This window comes from Rissa tridactyla, chromosome 1 (genome assembly GCF_028500815.1).
Source record: "Rissa tridactyla isolate bRisTri1 chromosome 1, bRisTri1.patW.cur.20221130, whole genome shotgun sequence".
Classification (NCBI taxonomy): domain Eukaryota; kingdom Metazoa; phylum Chordata; class Aves; order Charadriiformes; family Laridae; genus Rissa; species Rissa tridactyla.
Genome location: NC_071466.1, coordinates 33,241,853 through 33,259,737, shown reverse-complemented (window position 1 = coordinate 33,259,737; position 17,885 = coordinate 33,241,853). Strand labels below are relative to the sequence as shown.

Here is a 17,885-nt window from a genome sequence, read left to right as displayed (position 1 = left end):
AGCTATTACAAGCCAAATGAAGTAGGTGATTGGGAAAAGCCTACACTAAAGGCAAATCATGCCTGACTAGCCTGATCACCTTCTACATCAAAGCAACACTTTCAGTTGGCCTGCGGAGAGCAGTGGATGTTGTTTACGTGGACTTCAGAAAAACATTCAATACTGTTTCTCACAGCCTTCTCCTGGACAAACCGGCAAGATGCAGACTGGCTGGGTGGTCTGTGAGATGAGTGAAAACTGGCCAACAGGCCACACTCAGAGGGTGGTGATCAATGTTTTTTACTCAGGCTGGCAGCCTGTTAGAAGTAGGATCCTCTAGGGATAAATACGAGGCCCCACACTGTTCACCTTCACAAATGATCTAGATGATGGGATTGAAAGCACCTTCACCAAGTTTGCTGGTGACACAAAACTGAGTGGTGAGATGGGCACATCAGAAGGGAAAGCCATCTTGCAGAGAGACCTGGACAGGCTGAAAGAGTGGGCTAGCAAGACCGGTATGAAGTTTACAAAAACAAGTGCAAAGTCCTGCAGCTGGGTTGGAATAACCAAAGAGCCCAGTATAGGCTAGGAGCAGCCTTGCTGGAAGGAACCTGGAGGTCCTGGTGGACAAACTGACTAGGAGCAGTGCAACATAGCAGCAACAAAGGCAAATTGGATCCGGGGCTGCATCCACGGGGGCATTACTAGCAGAGTTAACAGATGTGATTATTCCACTGTATTCAGCTCTTGTCAAGCCACACCTGGAGTACTGTGTCCAGTTCTGGTCCCCACAATTCAAAAAAGACAGACAGACCGGAAGGGGTCCAAAGGAGCGCCACAAAGATGATTGAAGGGCTGGAGAACCTGCCCTGTAAGGGAAGACTAAAGGCATTAGATCTTCCCTCCCTGGAGAAGAGAAGGCTCAGGGGGACCTCTTCACAAGGAGACACATGGAGAGGACAAGGGGCAATAGGTGCAAGTTGCACTGGGAGGAGTTTCATCTTGGCGTAAGAGAGAAATTTTTCACAGTAAGAACAGTCAATCACTGGAACAACCTCCCCAGGGACGTGATGGAGTCCCCAACAGGTGCTAGATAATCTCGTCTAGGCTTGCTTTTCCCTTAAAGGTTGGACTAGATGATCTTTCAGGTCCCTTCCAACCTGGGCTGTTGTGAATTCTAAGTCACTCTTGAACAGTTGCTCAGGTTTTGGAACAAAGCTAAAGGCATTTCCCACAGTATGAAGCAGAGTCAGAATAGTCTCATCTCCGTCTACAAGGGAAAAATGTCAATAGCTGTTGTCTTGCGTGCACCTAAAACACAATTTCAAAAGGAAGAATTGGGAACTGCTGAAGAACAGCATCTCTTTGCAATATGAAAGGTAGCAGTTTACGGGTTGGTTTGGTTTGAGTTAACGCTAAAACATGTAAGTACTTCTTTTCAAATGATAGCAGATATTTTGCACTTGGCCATACGATTACTTTCTTAAGCAGAAAAGGTTATGATAGGGTTGAAACTTCCAGTACTTGGGGTTTTTTACATAATTTAATATTTAAATAATTTAAAATATACAGTGTATTCCAAGGACTGTACCAAGCTGGGGCTGTTATGGCCACACATGAACTTAAACTAAGGAACAGTTAATTACCTCGAAACTAGCTTTTACAGGACTTGATCATAGTCTTCCTTTGAAAGTAATCCTACACATTAATCCTACACATTATTAGTCAATATGTAGTTAACTTAAACATCCTAAGTTTCTCATTAAAATAAAAAAATCAATGTTTATACCCTATTTTTCCTAACAGTAAACAGAAGTCTCTGTCCACTCATTCACGGGGCATAAAGGAGAAACAAATGTTATGTTAATTAGGTCTTTAATTTTTATTATATGGGAAAAAGACTTAATTAGTAGTAATATTCCTTAAGGCTTTTGAAAGAAGCTTTATATCCATTGGAAACCTTATTATAATACGTAAATCCTAACTGTGCCTGTTTAACTTCATTTGTAAGGGCACAAAGACAACCAGATGATTGTTAATCTTGTAAACTGTATCGGGAGACTTAATGTCTGAGAGACATGTTAGCTCACATTTCCTTTTCTCAATCTGGACTAACATTACTGCTGTCATTTCAATTCTGCTCATTTTTAAAACATATAAAAGCCAAAATCCCTTTCTTTAGGTTGTTTAGTTTTTTGCTAGGAACAAATGAGAATACATAGTAAACTAACAGCAGACACAACCAGAAAGTTAAGAATAGCAGCAATTTGTTTTCCTAGAATCACAGAGGAGTCTAGGTTGGAAGGGACTTTTGGGCATCATCTTGGTCAAACTTGTGTAGAAAGCAGGGACTTAGGTTAGGCAGTTCAACTCTGTCCTAGCCCTGTCGAGCTGAGACTTCAGTATTTCCAGCAAGGGAGATGCCACCACTTCTGTGGGCAGCCTGTTCTCATCGTGATTAATTTCTTTTCTTATATCCAGCCAGAATTCTCCCTAACGCACTTGCCCATTATCCGGTCATCACAGATCCTTGTGAGGAGAGTATCTTCACCTCTTTTGTAACTACCTTTTGGTTACTGGAAGACTGTGGTTAGATCTCTCGCCATGAAACTTCTTTTTTCTAGGCAGAGTAAACCAAGTTCTTCAACCTTTCTTTCTGTGTCAGGTTCTGTAACCCTCTAATCATGCTGGCCCTCTTCTGGGCTCTCTCCAGTTTGTCAGTGTTTCTCTTGAATTGGGAGGACCAAAACTGAACCTAGTATTCCAGGCTAAAAAGGGCTGAGTAAAGTGGCATAATCGGATCCCTTGTTCTGCTGGATAAATTCTTGCTCATGCAGTCCATGAAACAATTCGCCTTTGCTACTCCAGGGTTCTTGGCTGATTCATTTGGCTTGCTCTCCACCAGGATCGCAAGGTCCTTCTCAGCAGAGCTGAAAAAAGAAAAGCTGACTAGCCAGTCAGACCCCAGACTGTACCACTGCTGGGATTATTCCATCCCAGGTGCAAGGCTTTACATTTACCTTTGTCAAAACTCACACAGTTCTTGCTGATGCAATCTTCCAGCCTGTCAAAGTCTGTCTGTATGGTGGCTCTTCCTTCCAGTGTCTCTGCTCCTAGTTTGGTGTCATATGCAAACCTGGGGAGGGTGCATTCATTCTTATCATCGACATCACTTCTAAAGATGCTGAATAGTACCTGACGTTGTATTGACTGCTGAGGAAATCGAATCATGAGCAGCTGCCAATTTGCCTTTGAACCATTAACAGCCACCCTTTGAGCCTGGCATTCTACCAGGTTTTCCACACCCATCTTTTGGTCCATCTGTCCTGTCCGTATCTTACCAGCTTGTCTACATGGATGTTGTGGGAGACCATATCAAACTAAAATCAGGGTAGATGATGTCCACAGCCCTCCCTTCATCTGTTGAGTAAGTTGATTCATCGTAGAAGGCATTCAGGTTGATTGAACGTGATTTACCCTTGATAAATCTAATCATCTTGTCCTTCATGTGCCTGTAAATTACTACCATGACAACCTTTGCCATAATTTTCCTTGGGACTGAAGAGTTTATCTCACCTTTGTTGTTGTTAATACAACTTACCCATATAAACACTTTTTTATCTCTGAATGTATTTCCTTAAAAGAACGTACTATAGTAGCATGAGAGCTCTACTGGATTTATCCCAGTTATTCAAGTTTCTTTAGCAGTTAGTAAAGCATCACTTTTTGCTCTTAACTTTGTTACATTAAAATATTTTTACCTCAGTGGGAAGGGAATTGCAATTAAAATTTGAATACTTTTAAGTTCCTTCAGTGGAAGTTTAAAAGTGGCCTCTTTGCTGTATGTCTTTTTCATCCTTTGTTTCTATGCTTTTATAAAGGTTTTTTCTCATGTGTATAGTGCGTTATCAATAAATTGTGTAAGTCCAATAAAAAAGAGTTGTTCTTAGACCTGCCTAATTTCTGAGTATCTTAGATGGCTTTAAAAAAACGAGTTTTCAGATCCTTGACCTGAAATAAAGTGCCTTGTGCTATATTGAGCACCCACAGATGTCATCCCGATTGCCTTTTACAGTCAGGCAACTCTTCAGTGTCCTAAGTAGAAGCCTAACTTTATGCATCAACATTTGAAATTTGGGGGATGTGGAAGGTTATTTGATTTTTGAAATAATTTTTTATTATTTTTTTTTCAGGTTCACAATTACTAGGGTTTCTTTTTTTTTGCTGTCAGTGTGCAGGAAACTTTAATTTCAGAACACTGATTTTCTAACTATGAGACTAATGAAAATGTAAAATGAAGGTATATAATAGCTTTAGTTCTTATCTGATAATTTATTATGTAGCTGTCTGTCAAAGCATACATATAAATTAATTTGACCGTACTATTAACAGTGAGTAGCATACCACTAACCAGTGTGTTTGTTCTGTTTATAATATTTTTTATATATTTGCAGGTCATTGCCTATAACTCAGAAGGGAAAAGCAGTCCAAGCGAGACAGTAGAATACATTACTTGTCCAGACAAGCCTGGAGTACCTTCAAAACCCATGGTGAAAGGAAAAATTCACGCACAGAGTTTTAAAATAATCTGGGGTAAGACTGTTGTCCAGCTCTGTTTAGAGTATGTTGTCTGTATTTTACGTATATATATAATAGTTCATATATATATATATTTGTATATAGAAGGCCAGGTTTTACTTCAGTAATACATCAGTCACTGAGTCATTATGATTTTCATGGAACTAAGAGAAAAATATTGATTAAAAATAGTTAGGGTGGCAGTATAATAGGAAGAATAATATATAAATTGTAATAGGGACTGTTATTGGAGGGGACTACAATAATTAAAAAAACAGGAATGTTAATTTGTGTGCTAAGAAGATCTGTTTCTCTGGCACAAAAGGTAGATGCCCCAAAATTCTGGGGTTTTATCAAAAGAGAAGATCCAAGTTCAGCCTGTCTCTTCAAAGTGTTTGGTTTTGATGGGTAAATGTTTTTATTTGCTAAGGATCTTGAGAAACTTTTCTTTGGGCTCAGAGGTTTTTAGCCTTATGCTGTGAAATAGGAGAACGTGACACAGTACTGTATGATGCAGTACTTTAGCAGAAAATCAAACAGACAAAGGTTTTATTTGTTGTCACAGGTAATTGAATTTCTTACCTATTTCTGTTTAATAGTGTATGCTAATTCTTTTGCATTAATAAGAAGAGTTACTTGTGTAGAGTATAAGTAGTACTCAGCAAGTCTAGTCTTGCATCTTTATAGAGTGCTTTCTACATCAGGGCCTGATACTTGATCTTTTATGGATGATACATAATGTATGAAGTTATAAGAAATACCTGATTTGTAAATTGAAAACTATCTAAAATATCTATTCATATATAAGAACCTTCAGCAGTCATTATTTTGAACACTAATACTCTCTTTTCTTTTTTTTTAGTAAGTGATAATTAATGTGATAATTTTATTTTTCACTTGGAGTAACTTGTTACCTTCCAACCACAAAAGTGCTTTGTGCCATAGAATAAGTCTCCTTTTATTTAGCAGGTGTGACATGATACATAACCCTTGCCTAAGAGCCAACACCATGTCAGCCAGCACATACACAATGTTATCTTATGGCAGCAGTACCCTTCTGCGTTGAAGTATCACGCTGTCTTTATATTTGTCCAAAATGTTATTTTTCCACATTATTTTAATTCTCTTGTTCTCTTAAGTCAGCTCTGAGAAAGAGTAGTGGGTTTATATGTCAAAGATCGGTCTGTAGGTTCATGTCTTGTACATGAATATTGTACCAGGGAGGATAGTGCACTCAATTTCCAGTGATGCATTAAAAATTTAAGAGATTATGTTTTCAGTGTAGAACTCCTGACCTCTGTTCTCTCCCAAAATATTTAGGTTTTTGAAAGCCTGTCTTTAAATAATTTTGAAATATTCTTATATGCAAATCGGTATGATAATCTTTTCCCCTCCGCAGTCCAAATTACAGGACCATTAGGATCTATGTCCCTGAAACCATAATCAGGCAGCTTTCTACAGCACTTCAGACTGAGATGTTTGCTGTGGCATATGGCAGGTGCCTGGTTCACTTGTGACTCTTCATCTGTAGAGTATAAAATTGGGTTGTGAGCTGGTGGCCTTGCACAGTGGAGAACTTGAGTAATTTGTGGCTGTCCTGAACTCGGATGCTGTCGCTAGCTAGGCTGCTGTCTGTCTAAACAAGCACCCATCTCCAGTCAGCTGTTGGTTTTGCCTTTTGTAAATTCTCCCCAAAACCTACAAAACCATTTAATTTACCTCGCTTAGTTGGAATATTGCTGGTTTTTATAGATCCGCCAAAAGACAATGGAGGAGCAGCAATAAATACATACGTTGTGGAAATGTCTGAAGGCTTAAATGGTAAGTATTTGGAGCATATGTTGGCATTCAGCTGTGTTCTTTTTTCTGCTTGTGTATGCCTGTGGGAAGAGTAAAATGTGTATTATGATAGGGAAAGTTACTGCGAGGGACTGCCATTAAAAAAATAGGGATCCTGATGCTTGTATACAAGAGGTTCTTTTTCTCTGGCTTAGAAAGAAGATGCCACAAAAGTCTGTGTCAAAAGATGCTCCGTGTTTAACTGATTAATTAGGTGTATTCTGTTTTGGAAATGAAATGACACATTCCCGGCGTTGTAGGGCAAGAGGACAGGGCCACGAAGGTTTGTTGGATGTGTGACAGAAGAAAGAAAAACTAGTGCTCCATTTATCACTATTAAAGTAGAACAGTGATGCAGTTGGGATGTCTCCGATACTTGCTTTTCTGTCCTTTCATACAGAAAGGAAATTAACGGTATTTCTAAACTGGACATAAAGCTATCCAGCTAAATTACTTAAAAATCTACACCTCTTAAGTAACCTTATTAAATTCAGAAACAGTCACACTGAGAATGAAAGTTTATACTTCTCCAGTGCTGTGTCAGATTAAGGCAGCGCACTGTCCCCCAGTTGTAATGGCAGCCCTGTCAGGGGTCTCAGCTGTGGTTCTTTTGATAGTAAAGTCTATCACTTTTCTTACTCCATCGTGTGCCCATGTTAAGTCTCTTTTGGAATGACTTCCCTGAGGCTTTCACGCAGATGTAGTGAGCCGTGCGTTACGTTTCATTGCCGGTCCTCTAAATTCTGTGATGTATTGAGTTGCTGGAGATTTAATTGAAAGTCCCCAGGTTCCCTGCTTAATCTCTTTAAAAAGAGAGAGAGAACGCTAAAGAGTATCTGGTTTAAGAATCTGGCTGAATAGCAAAGAATGAAATCAGTATTTCAGATGGTACTGGGCCATTCAGGAACACAGGAACAAGCTTTATCAACTGTAAACTGTAGTTACATTGTGCAAAATGAATGTAGTAATTAAAAGTTTCTTTTCCATACAAAATTTTTCTTTTGTATCTTTCCTATTTATTTGGTTCGGATGTTTGAATCTGCTTGCTGGCCCAGTAATAACTACTTCATTAAAAGTAAATTCTCCCCTAGTTAATGTGAATACCAAATAAGGAAGATATTTCACTAAACCAGATCTACACAAATTTACCTAGAAAACTGTCTTTATGAAGTGATTGGATCTTTTTCTGGGAAACTCAAAGCAAACCTTATATTTTTTTGATAAACATCAGGCACATGCTTATTTAGTGAAGCTAGGATACCTGCTGTGGCTGGTACTGAAGAATGGCAAATAACACCTTGCTTCATTGCACACTTATTTTTAACCTTTCAGGAAACAAATGGGACACAGTATACAGCGGAGCTGCGAGGGAACACGTGTGCGACCGACTAAATCCTGGCTGTTCCTATCGCTTACGTGTATATTGCGTTGGGGAAGGAGGACAAAGCATGGTAATATGAGCTAATATTTTTAGTAAATAAAATTTCTCTCTCTTTAAGAAAATCTGGTCCAGCAGTTAATAAGCAAATATTGTACAGAAGTGCCTAACAAAATAGCCATAATTAGTACCTCAAAAAGGTTCCAGTATTGATGCACAGTGTTTCAAGTTTCTGCCCATTTTTTAAAGAAATCAATGTGAATATTCTTTTCAGCTACTGTATTTTGTTTAAAGTGCTTTTTCTTATTTACAGAAACTATGTCTTTTTGCCGTGTGATATGTTGACAGAATGTCATTTCTTAAGGCCTAACCCAAGACAGCCGTGTCAATTTAAGGTTTTCCGTGTGGTCGGTGGAGTACTGTGTCTGAGCAGCCGAGTCAGCCCAGCAGGCAGGGGAGGACAGAGTGTTTCCCCAGAGTTGTGCTCCATAGTCTCTTCCCGTGCGGTCTCAGACACAAGCAAGATGTTCACATTGCCCTGCTTTTCAGTATTGCCAAACAACTGGGTGTGCCCTACTGTGCTCTCGTATACATACACGTTACATACACGTTACGTACACGCACACTTGCACTGTCGCTTCTGTGGTGTAGTTCAGCCTCCAGTGCCAAGATGTCGTGCTGTATTCTTCTCCCTTCTCCCCAGCAGCAAGTGTAACTGGGTCTCTACAGACTCCAGCGGGGCTTCACTGCTAAGCTGATCTGAAAATCTTAAAACCCTGCATCCTTGGTGTTTACCGTTTCTTCCCCAGCCCCTTTTACTATATGAAATTCATGCGTTTTTCCTCCACATAGAAGCCTCCTACAAAAATAGCCTTGCCCACAGCCACCTTGTTTAAGAATAAATCTGGACGCCTTCGGTGCTGGCTCCGCTGCAGTGCTTTCCCTCACGCCATTGCGGTTGTACAGGGGAAGAGGAAAGGCAGTATACTTCCCAGCACCTAACCACGACTGCAACCCCAATTAGTTTAGAACAAACATTATTTGAGTACCAAAGAGAAGATAACTTTCAGAAAATTCTGATACTTTTCTGAAGGTGTCAGGAATCAACAAAAGAAGAGTGAAGAAAGAAGTAATGAAACTGTTCTGTAGCTTGTTGTGGACATAGGCCTCCTAGGAAACATTCTGCTTTTTAAGTGGCATCTGTTGTTCAGTGCAACAATACATTTCAAAGGAACTGAAAAGCAGCAGAGCTTCCACTCTCCTCTTTCTGGAACATATGTAGAAAGCAGTTGTGAAATGAGACTCTTAAGATGCATCTCTCGTGTAAACTAAAAGGCTTACCAACTTTGTATTTGTTCTGTATCGCACTGAAGCTAATAACCCCGCGTTGTCTCTGACTCATCTCTGTCTGCATCCAGAATAGTCAATGCCATCTGCTGCGGGTGTATTTTTGCACGCACTTCAGATCAGAGGTGGAAGTTTGTTACACATTAAGTATGACTAAGCAATCAAAAAGTTGAAATCTCAATTTTTTTAATGTCTTCTGATTGACATCTCTGCCCAGAAACAAGTATACAACCCTTAGATTAAGGTTTTAGAAATCATTAAAGTGCAGTTTGATGGAAAAGAGCATTTTACATTAAACAAGTCATATTTTAAGCATGTATACTAGGTTTGTACTCATACTTAAGTACTGTTTTTAATTCTACCTCTTGCATGTGTACCAAAACACAAAACCAAAGGTTAATTACGCATTTTGTATTGTTACTGTAGCATGTTTTATATAGGCATTATGAGAAAAATGCACCAGATCACTTAAGCATCTTCATGTATTTGAGGATGTAGTTCAAAAAATGGAAGATCCTGTTTCTGACTCGAGTATTTGCCTTTACTTGTGGCATAATTGGTAGTGCTTGTTTTGGCCTAGATGACTTCATTAACCTCTCTTTCCTTTGTAGGCATCTGATTCTTTACTGGTGCAGACACCAGCAGTGGTTCCTGGTCCATGCCAGCCTCCAAGGCTACAGGGTAGACCAAGAGCAAGAGAAATTCAGCTGCGCTGGGGTAATTCTATTACAACTGCTAGTGAGGGTAAGGGATCCAAATGTGTTATGCGTTAAAATTAAATAAGCCTTTCTTTCTTATTTTTAGGACCACCTCAGGTAGACGGGGGCTCACCCATTACCTGTTACGGTCTGGAAATGTTTCAGACAGAAACTGATGAACACAGAGAGGTTTACCAAGGCTCTGATGTTGAATGCACAGTAGGCAGCCTTCTTCCAGGGAGGATGTACAACTTCAGACTGCGGGCAGCTAACAAGGCTGGGGTAAGGCGGTCGGTCTGAAATGAAATTAGTTGCAGAGACTATTAAGGATCACTATTAAGGATCTTCTCTTTTAAAAGAAGCATTTAACAGTAATTTTTAAATGAGGATTTCCTAATGTAGAGTCATTTGATTCACATATCTTATTGTTATGTGCGAACAGACAGTTAAACATCAGTTTATAATAAAGGGGGTTTTAGATGAAGGGAAGAGAAAATAGCTAATTATGTCTTATATGTGAATAATAGCATTGGGAAATGGTTAGGAGATGCGAAGTACTTTATCAAAGCATTGTTGCAACTTTAATCTCATGTGAAGTAAGGTAGTAAGTTATTTTCTGTATACAGCTTTGTAAATTGATTGCCCTTTATTTTTACAGCTGTTGGTGCGCTAGGACATACTAATTAGCTTTTCCTGACTCTCTTTTTTTATATTTAGTTTAGCTTCAGATTATCAGATACAATAATATTTTCTGTGTTTGTCATATTAAATGTGTTTAAATCAATTGTTGCTGTAGAACAAGCTTTATTTAATTCCGTATCCAAGTTTTTATCTTCATAAAAACTATCATCACCAGTTGACACTGTTTGCGGAGAGGTCTGCAGCTTAAGGCTTTAAAGCACTGACCTAACATTTTATCCCCCCCCTGCAAAGAGTGTTTTACAGCTCAAGCATTTTTTGAATCTTTTGTTTATTTTAGATAGATATAAGTAGGCAGTTACAAATTGTGTTCTGTTACAGTGCAGCCATCGTGTAACTTCAAAAGAAGGATTTGGATAGAACTTTCCTGTTTTGCCTGAGAGAAAATTTGTTACAGAGAAGAAGAGTCTTGCAGCTATTCTGGAGAATAGTCAGATACTGAAATAAATCATGAAACCACAGCACACAAAAATTTATTTTATAAGCAAGCAATACAAAGTTTCAGGCTGCTATTATATGTTTCTACTATGGTAAACTATCGTTTAAAAAGTAGTCATTTGATTTTTACAAATCAGTTGTTTCAACTCCCTTTTTAATAGTTTGGACCTTATTCAGAAAAATGTGAAATCACTACAGCACCTGGACCACCAGATCAGTGCAAGCCCCCTCAAGTGGCGTGCAGATCTGCTGCGTGTGCTCAGGTGTCGTGGGAGGTAAGAATGCCGTGTTACGCCTATCTTAACGTGATTGCCTTCTACATTTTTAAGTTCAACTTTAAAAGCTTAAGACTGGATTTTAATCACATTCTTAAATATACTTGCCTGATTATCCAGTACTTAGTAGGTAAAATCTTCAAGTCCTTTATCATACCATTGTACGACAGCTGTAAGTTGACAGCCGGCAGGTACTTGAGTTCTTACTTCGTTCTTTTGTTTAAGAGTTTTGCCACAACTGCCGCACTGCATTTCTTAAAAATTTTCTTTAATGTAGTTATCTTTCCTCAGAGCAAATATATCCACATAATACAATAGATTATTGTACATTTGCTGTTTTTATAAGCTGATCTAATTTTCTGTAATTACATCAGTAATAATGTAGCAAAAGCCTCACAGACTTCCTATAAACCCATAGTGTTTAGATATCTGATTAAAAAAATGCAATAGATAAAAATTAAGCTTGTGAAAAGGAAGACTCTATCTGGGAATACTGTTTAAACACCGATTTTCAGTGGCTTGAAATGGAGTGAAGTATCTTGAGTTACAGAACTGTACAGAAACAAAAGATGAAACTATTTTACCTGGAAGGTAGAGTTCATGCTTCTTGCTGGGTATGTCAGAGGAGCTCTCCTTAATTGTCTACCAGGCAAAGCCTTCTGAAGAAGTCTCCTACAGTGTTCAGGTGGCATTAATTTGACCAATGTTAAATGTCTGCTTTATAGAATCTTGCAGTAATTAAGCAGGAGTGGACCTGTAGATGTCATTTAGTTCAGCCTTCTGTTCAAAGCACACCTAACTTCAAATTTAGGTCAGGTTTTTCAGGGCCTTGTCCAGTCAAGTTTTACTTGTTTCCAAGAATGAAGGTTCAGCAGCCAGGTAAAGCTGTCTCTGGGCAAACTGTATCATGCTGTAGAATTTTTTTTCCTTTATGTCCAGTCGAAGTATCTTTTACCGCAAGTTGACTCTTGCCTCTTGTTTTGCCAGTGTGACAGCTCCAAAAAGAACCTGACACCATCTTCTTTGTACCCTCCCCGTGAGTAATGGCAGGCAGCAGTAAGATCTGCCCTCAGCCTTGTCATCTTAATATCAAACAAACCTTATCTTTTTGTCATGTGTTGCATTCCACCTTGGTGGCCCTCCACTGGACTCACTCCAGTATGTCAGCGTCTGTGTTGTATTGAGGAGCCCAAGATGGGATACAGTACTGGAGATGCAGTACCACAAGTGCTGAGTAGAGGGGAATCATTACTCCGTTTAGCATTCTTGCTGTTCTTTTGCTCATACAGTCAATATGTAGTTAGCCTTCATCAGACCCACGTTGCTGAGTTATGTTCAGCTTGCTCACCAGGAGTTCTTTTTTGGAAAAGTTGCTCCTCAGCCTGTACTTTTCTATCCCAGGTCCAGGACTTTGCATTTGCCTTTATCTTAGTTGAACTCCCCAAGTTTTGTATCAGCTTGTTGAAATTCCTCTGGTAGCCATACCCTTCACCAGATGAAACACTTCCCCCGGTTTGTTGTCATCCCTGAATTTGTTGGCGTGGATTCCCCTACTTCTCTTAAGGTGAACTCCACTAGATCTGCAGCAGCAACAGCGATAACACTGAGAAATGACTCCGTCTTCACTGGCAGTTGCACAGCCCTCTAACAGCTGCGTACCTGCTGTATGACCAACACATATTGTTGTAAATTAGAGAAGGAAGAGGGAGTCCCTCTCAGTCACAGCTCAGGAACATCACATCTTATCCTGTGAAATTCTGTTTGTATTGAGTCACTTACCTTCACATAGCCTAATGCTGAAAGTAGCAAACACCCTCCTTTCAAAAGAAGGGGAAAGAAAAAACATGCTTTGGAGCAGTTATTATCTGCACCTTAATGTGGTTGCTGTCTTGGAATATTTAGTCCAAAACACCAGCAGTATTTTTCTTTTATTTTATTCATGATCTAAGAAATTTTTTGTTGATTTGGGGTGGGGTTTTTGGCTTTTTGGTTGTTTTTAATCTTTATTACTTCATTGACTGCTGATATTTTCCATTGGCTCATGTCTTAGTCTGGCACTGGTTTGCATGTTTTTAACTGCACGTCAGATTATTATTTCTGAGGAGTATGAAAGCCGTTCAACTCCCAAAACCGGGAGGCTAAGTTTGGCTTCCTAGGGCAGGTAGTGAGGAAAAATAGGCTACTCAAGCAGGCATTTCAGTCCACGTCTGCGTAGTTGCTTAGGTGCCTGTGCCAGTTACTTCGCAACATTATCTTGGAAAAAGACACAATTTTCTGCTTCCCACTATTCTTGCGACCTAGTTTCCACGCACAAGAGCCGTGAAGTGCTCCAGAGGAGTCCTTTCATCTGTAATGTGAAGACAGTAGCACCAGTGTGCTTTCGCATGTTGTCATCCCTGGGCTGTAGACCCAGTCAGTGAAAACTATAGTACCCCACATCATCCTCTCAAGACCATCTCTTGCCATTGACCACTCAGGCTACTAAGCTAAATGCTGCATGCTAAATGTTCTCTGTACTTAAGTAACTGAAATCACAGTTACTTACTTTTTCTGGAGTAGTCTGCAACAGGAAATAGCGTGTATGGTACAGTATAGGGGACCTAAGGCCAGTAATGGTCCTGAACCAGGACCCAATGTCCAGGACATGGACCTGTTGGAACAGGTCCAGAGGAGGGCCATGAAGATGATGAGAGGGCTGGAGTACCTCTACTGTGAAGACAGGCTGAGAGAGTTGGGGTTGTTCAGCCTGGAGAAGAGAAGGCTCCAGGCAGACCTTATAGCGGCCTTCCAGTACCTAAAGGGGGCTACAGGAGGGATGGGGAGGGACTCTTTATCAGGGAGTGTAGCGATAGGACAAGTGGTTACGATTTTAAATTGAAGGAGGGTAGATTTAGATCGGATATCAGGAAGAAATTTTTCACTGTGAGGGTGGTGAGGCACTGGAACAGGTTGCCCAGAGAAGTTGTGGCTGCCCCATCCCTGGAAGTGTTCAAGGCCAGGCTGGATGGGGCTTTGAGCAGCCTGGTCTAGTGGGAGGTGTCCCTGCCCATGGCAGGGAGGTTGGAACCAGATGATCTTTAAGGTCCCTTCCAACCTATGATTCTATGATAATGCATTCTGATTTATTTGTGTTGTACTACATTGCAAATCAGCAAAGAAACAGGAGGGTAACATACCTGTGAAAAAAACAATATAGATGTGGTGAGTTTGGTTGAATTTTTTTCAGTCAGCAAATTTAACTTCTAACTATTCATATCCATTTTAAAGGTTCCAGTGAGTAACGGAGCTGACATCACGGAGTATCGGCTGGAGTGGGGCGGTGTGGAAGGATGCATGCAGATCTCTTATTGTGGGCCTGGGCTCAACTGTGAAATGAAAGGGCTTTTGCCTGCCACTATATACTATTGCAGGGTTCAGGTAAAGACTTAAAACTATTGTTAGTGAAATCTGGAAATGGGAATCACCCCTGCCATAAAAACATGGTCTACTTTGCATTTGCAGGCAGTGAATGTTGCAGGTGCAGGCCCTTTCAGTGAAGTAGTGGCATGTATGACTCCAGCCTCTGTACCTGCAGTTGTGACTTCTCTTCGGGGACTAAGTGAAGATGAAGTTGAAAGTCCGCACTATTCTCCTTCCACATGCCTTGCTATAAGCTGGGAAAAACCTTGTGACCATGGATCTGAAATCCTTGGCTACAGCATAGACTTTGGAGATAAGCAGCCCATAACTGTTGGGAAGGTTCAGACCTATTTTATAGATGGCTTACAGCCAGATACTACCTACAGGTATGCCGTGCACAGCTACTCGACAGCCTACTGTTTCTTCCACAAGAGCAGAGTCTTTATTTGTTTGTTTCCTTAATTATTTTTTTTTTATTCTCTGCATTACTCTCAGAGAAGCATTAGTACATAGCCATGGAGCAAAAGGAAGCTTTGTAATGATGATCATCATAAATAGATGAGCTGTGTTTGGTTTTATTTTCTTTTGAGAACAATTTATGTTAGTTTGTTTATTATCTTTTTGTTGTATCTGTCTGGTTAATTTGTCAGCTTAACTGAATTCAGATTACAGATTCAGATTCATAACTGGTTTTTGGACTGGTTGCTTCATAGATAGATGGCCTCTAATCTGTTTGACAAAATAAAATCCATCCAAGGAAGCACCATGTCCAGTCATTACTGACTGTATTGTCTGATCTAATGGCAGCTCATCACATCTTGCAATGCCTTTTCTGCAGAAATAGCAAGTATTTGGGTGACAGTCAGCATGAAGAATATCAGTTTGAAAATCTATCAATCAATCTGAAATTTCTTTTGAAGAATTTTAGTTACCAAAATCATCCCTTACGTTTGGCCTAAGGGTTACTAAAAAATATAAATGTAAAAATCCGTAATTCTGCCTGAAGACACTCTACATTCCTGTTACCAAAACATGTCCTCTGTGTTGAAATTCAAAGGACAATGTCAATCCCACTGAAGTCAGAATTTTAGCCTACACTGATTTCAGTGTAGTTAGGATATCATCTGGGTATGCAGTTTTCTGAATCCTTAATGTTAAAATTTGGGTTTACTTGTTTTGATGCTGCATCTAAGACTAAAATGTTTCTGTGTGCCTCCTAAGTATTTAACAATAATGCTGGCAATCTGAAGAGCCGTCGCTCTCTGTGTCAACAAACTGAAAAATGAGAAGATTCTATTGCAGAGATACTTCTGTACTTCTACCCACAGAAGTGCTTTTATAGAATACACTGTCAGCTCTTTGTGCAAATAAAAATTTGCATATATTAACCTTAGTTCTGTGCTATAATAAGTTAGCATAACGTTAAATATTACTGTAGCGAAGGAGAAATATTTATTCATAAGCCTGCACACACATTTGTGTTTCAATATTTTGAAATTGTGTGGTGGATTGTTTCAGAATTTAATTATTGTGCTTGCTTTTTTCCAGTTACCTAGATACTATTTAGACAAGCAAATATTAACTCTGCAAAATGAGATGAGACACACTTTGCTCTCTATGGCTACCTGTGAGATACGCAGAGAGCCTCCGATTTCTCTGTTTTCTGCTTTTTCTTTTTTAGAAGTACATTTCTTGGCTACTTCTTTTAATTCTTACTTGTAAACCTAATGTCACCGTAGTTTTCCATGGAGTATCCAAAAAAATAAAAAAATTATCCCTGAATTTCAAGTTCTGCAGACCCCTCAGCCATGTGTCCTTTGACTTCTTCTAGTTTCCCCTTCTCCTTTTCCAAGCAAACCCAAGACGGCTTGTGTTTGCAGGCACCCAGAGATGTGTTACCAGTGAAAACAGCTGGGAACCATCACTTTATTTTCACGTGAATTGGATCTGTTCCAAAAAGCCCGTAAAACTTTCCTGTCGTCATCCTTGAACTCACCTGATATAATAGCCAAAGATATATGGAATCACCTCTTCTGGGGGTGGGTTTTTTTACCTTCCCTCGTCTCTCCAATGTGGCTACCAAAAATTTTGGAACAAGGCCTGCGGGGTCAGGAAGATGGACGGCTTCTGTTAAAGTAGCTGATAGAGCTTTTGCGTCTCTTCGCTAATGTGAATGATGCAAATATGCTAACGTATTTTTATTTTGAATCAATCCAGCTCCTTAAAATGTGGCGAGGAAAGGGACACTCCTGCATATTCGTGACAGTCTATCAAAGCATAATATTGATAAAAGTCTTCATTGTAGAAAGTACCATCTGTTTGGTACCATTATTCTCTCTTGAATGTGAATGGTGGAAATGACCAGTTGCTTTTCAGAATCTAATTTCGAGTTAATTTATTTTCTCTTTTTTTTCAAATACTAGAGTACGAATTCAAGCCCTAAACAGTCTGGGAGCGGGTCCTTTCAGTCACACCATAAAACTGAAAACAAAGCCTCTCCCCCCGGATCCACCTCGCCTGGAATGTGCTGCGTACAGTTCTCAGACTCTCAAGCTGAAGTGGGGAGAGGGAACTGCGAAAGCATTAACCGACTCCATTCAGTACCACCTTCAAATGGAGGATAAGAATGGAAGGTTGGTTTTGGCATCGCTTTAATCTGCCCCTGTGGCTGTGGTCTGATGCGTGGGAGATGGCAGCAAAGGGCAAAATTCCATATGCTTTGCTGAATTTACAACAGACGTAGGAGGTCATCTCGTCTGGCAAGGCAAGAAGGGCTCCAGTTGTTCTGTGCTGGAAAGCACAAGATCAAAAACTTTATCGTTTCTTTTATTTACGGTTCAATAAGAAATGTTTAATGAAATGTTTTGTACCAGCACACTTTTCTCTCTCTCAAAATAGTTAAGTATTTTGTCAAAGTATCAAGTCTAATCAGTCTTGGGAATTTTATGTACTTGATATTGGAAGGGAGGAATTCTTTAGTCTCTGTTGTCTTTATAAGCAGTTATTTTTAGTGGAAAATAAACTCATATAGTACAAATTACTATTTCAAGGGATCCCTTCTCTCATGTTAAATTGGAACGTAAGCTAAAATGGTACAGCAAGTACCTTTGCCTAAATGGTAAAATGAACGGTACTGCTACACTATGTACCGTGTCCGAATCTCTCAGTAGCTTTGGCTTGACAGAGAGGCAAAATAGATCTGCTAGGTGAAACTGCTCTGCTGGAAGGAGGATAACAAGTTAGACTCTTAAC

The 17,885-nt window shown here is 39.7% G+C and overlaps 1 protein-coding gene across 13 annotated transcripts in view; it reads left to right on the top strand.

Moving 5' to 3' along the window:
* FNDC3A (fibronectin type III domain containing 3A) overlaps positions 1-17,885 on the top strand; it is a 123,413-nt gene that overhangs the window by 99,483 nt on the left and 6,045 nt on the right. For all 13 annotated transcript variants that reach the window (XM_054211432.1, XM_054211442.1, XM_054211412.1 and 10 more), the window contains 9 exons: positions 4,437-4,575; positions 6,313-6,381; positions 7,732-7,850; positions 9,736-9,841; positions 9,929-10,104; positions 11,121-11,234; positions 14,502-14,651; positions 14,736-15,019; positions 17,057-17,266. In XM_054211432.1, coding sequence (XP_054067407.1) covers positions 4,437-4,575; positions 6,313-6,381; positions 7,732-7,850; positions 9,736-9,841; positions 9,929-10,104; positions 11,121-11,234; positions 14,502-14,651; positions 14,736-15,019; positions 17,057-17,266 — 1,367 coding nt within the window. The remainder of the gene's footprint in view (positions 1-4,436; positions 4,576-6,312; positions 6,382-7,731; positions 7,851-9,735; positions 9,842-9,928; positions 10,105-11,120; positions 11,235-14,501; positions 14,652-14,735; positions 15,020-17,056; positions 17,267-17,885) is intronic.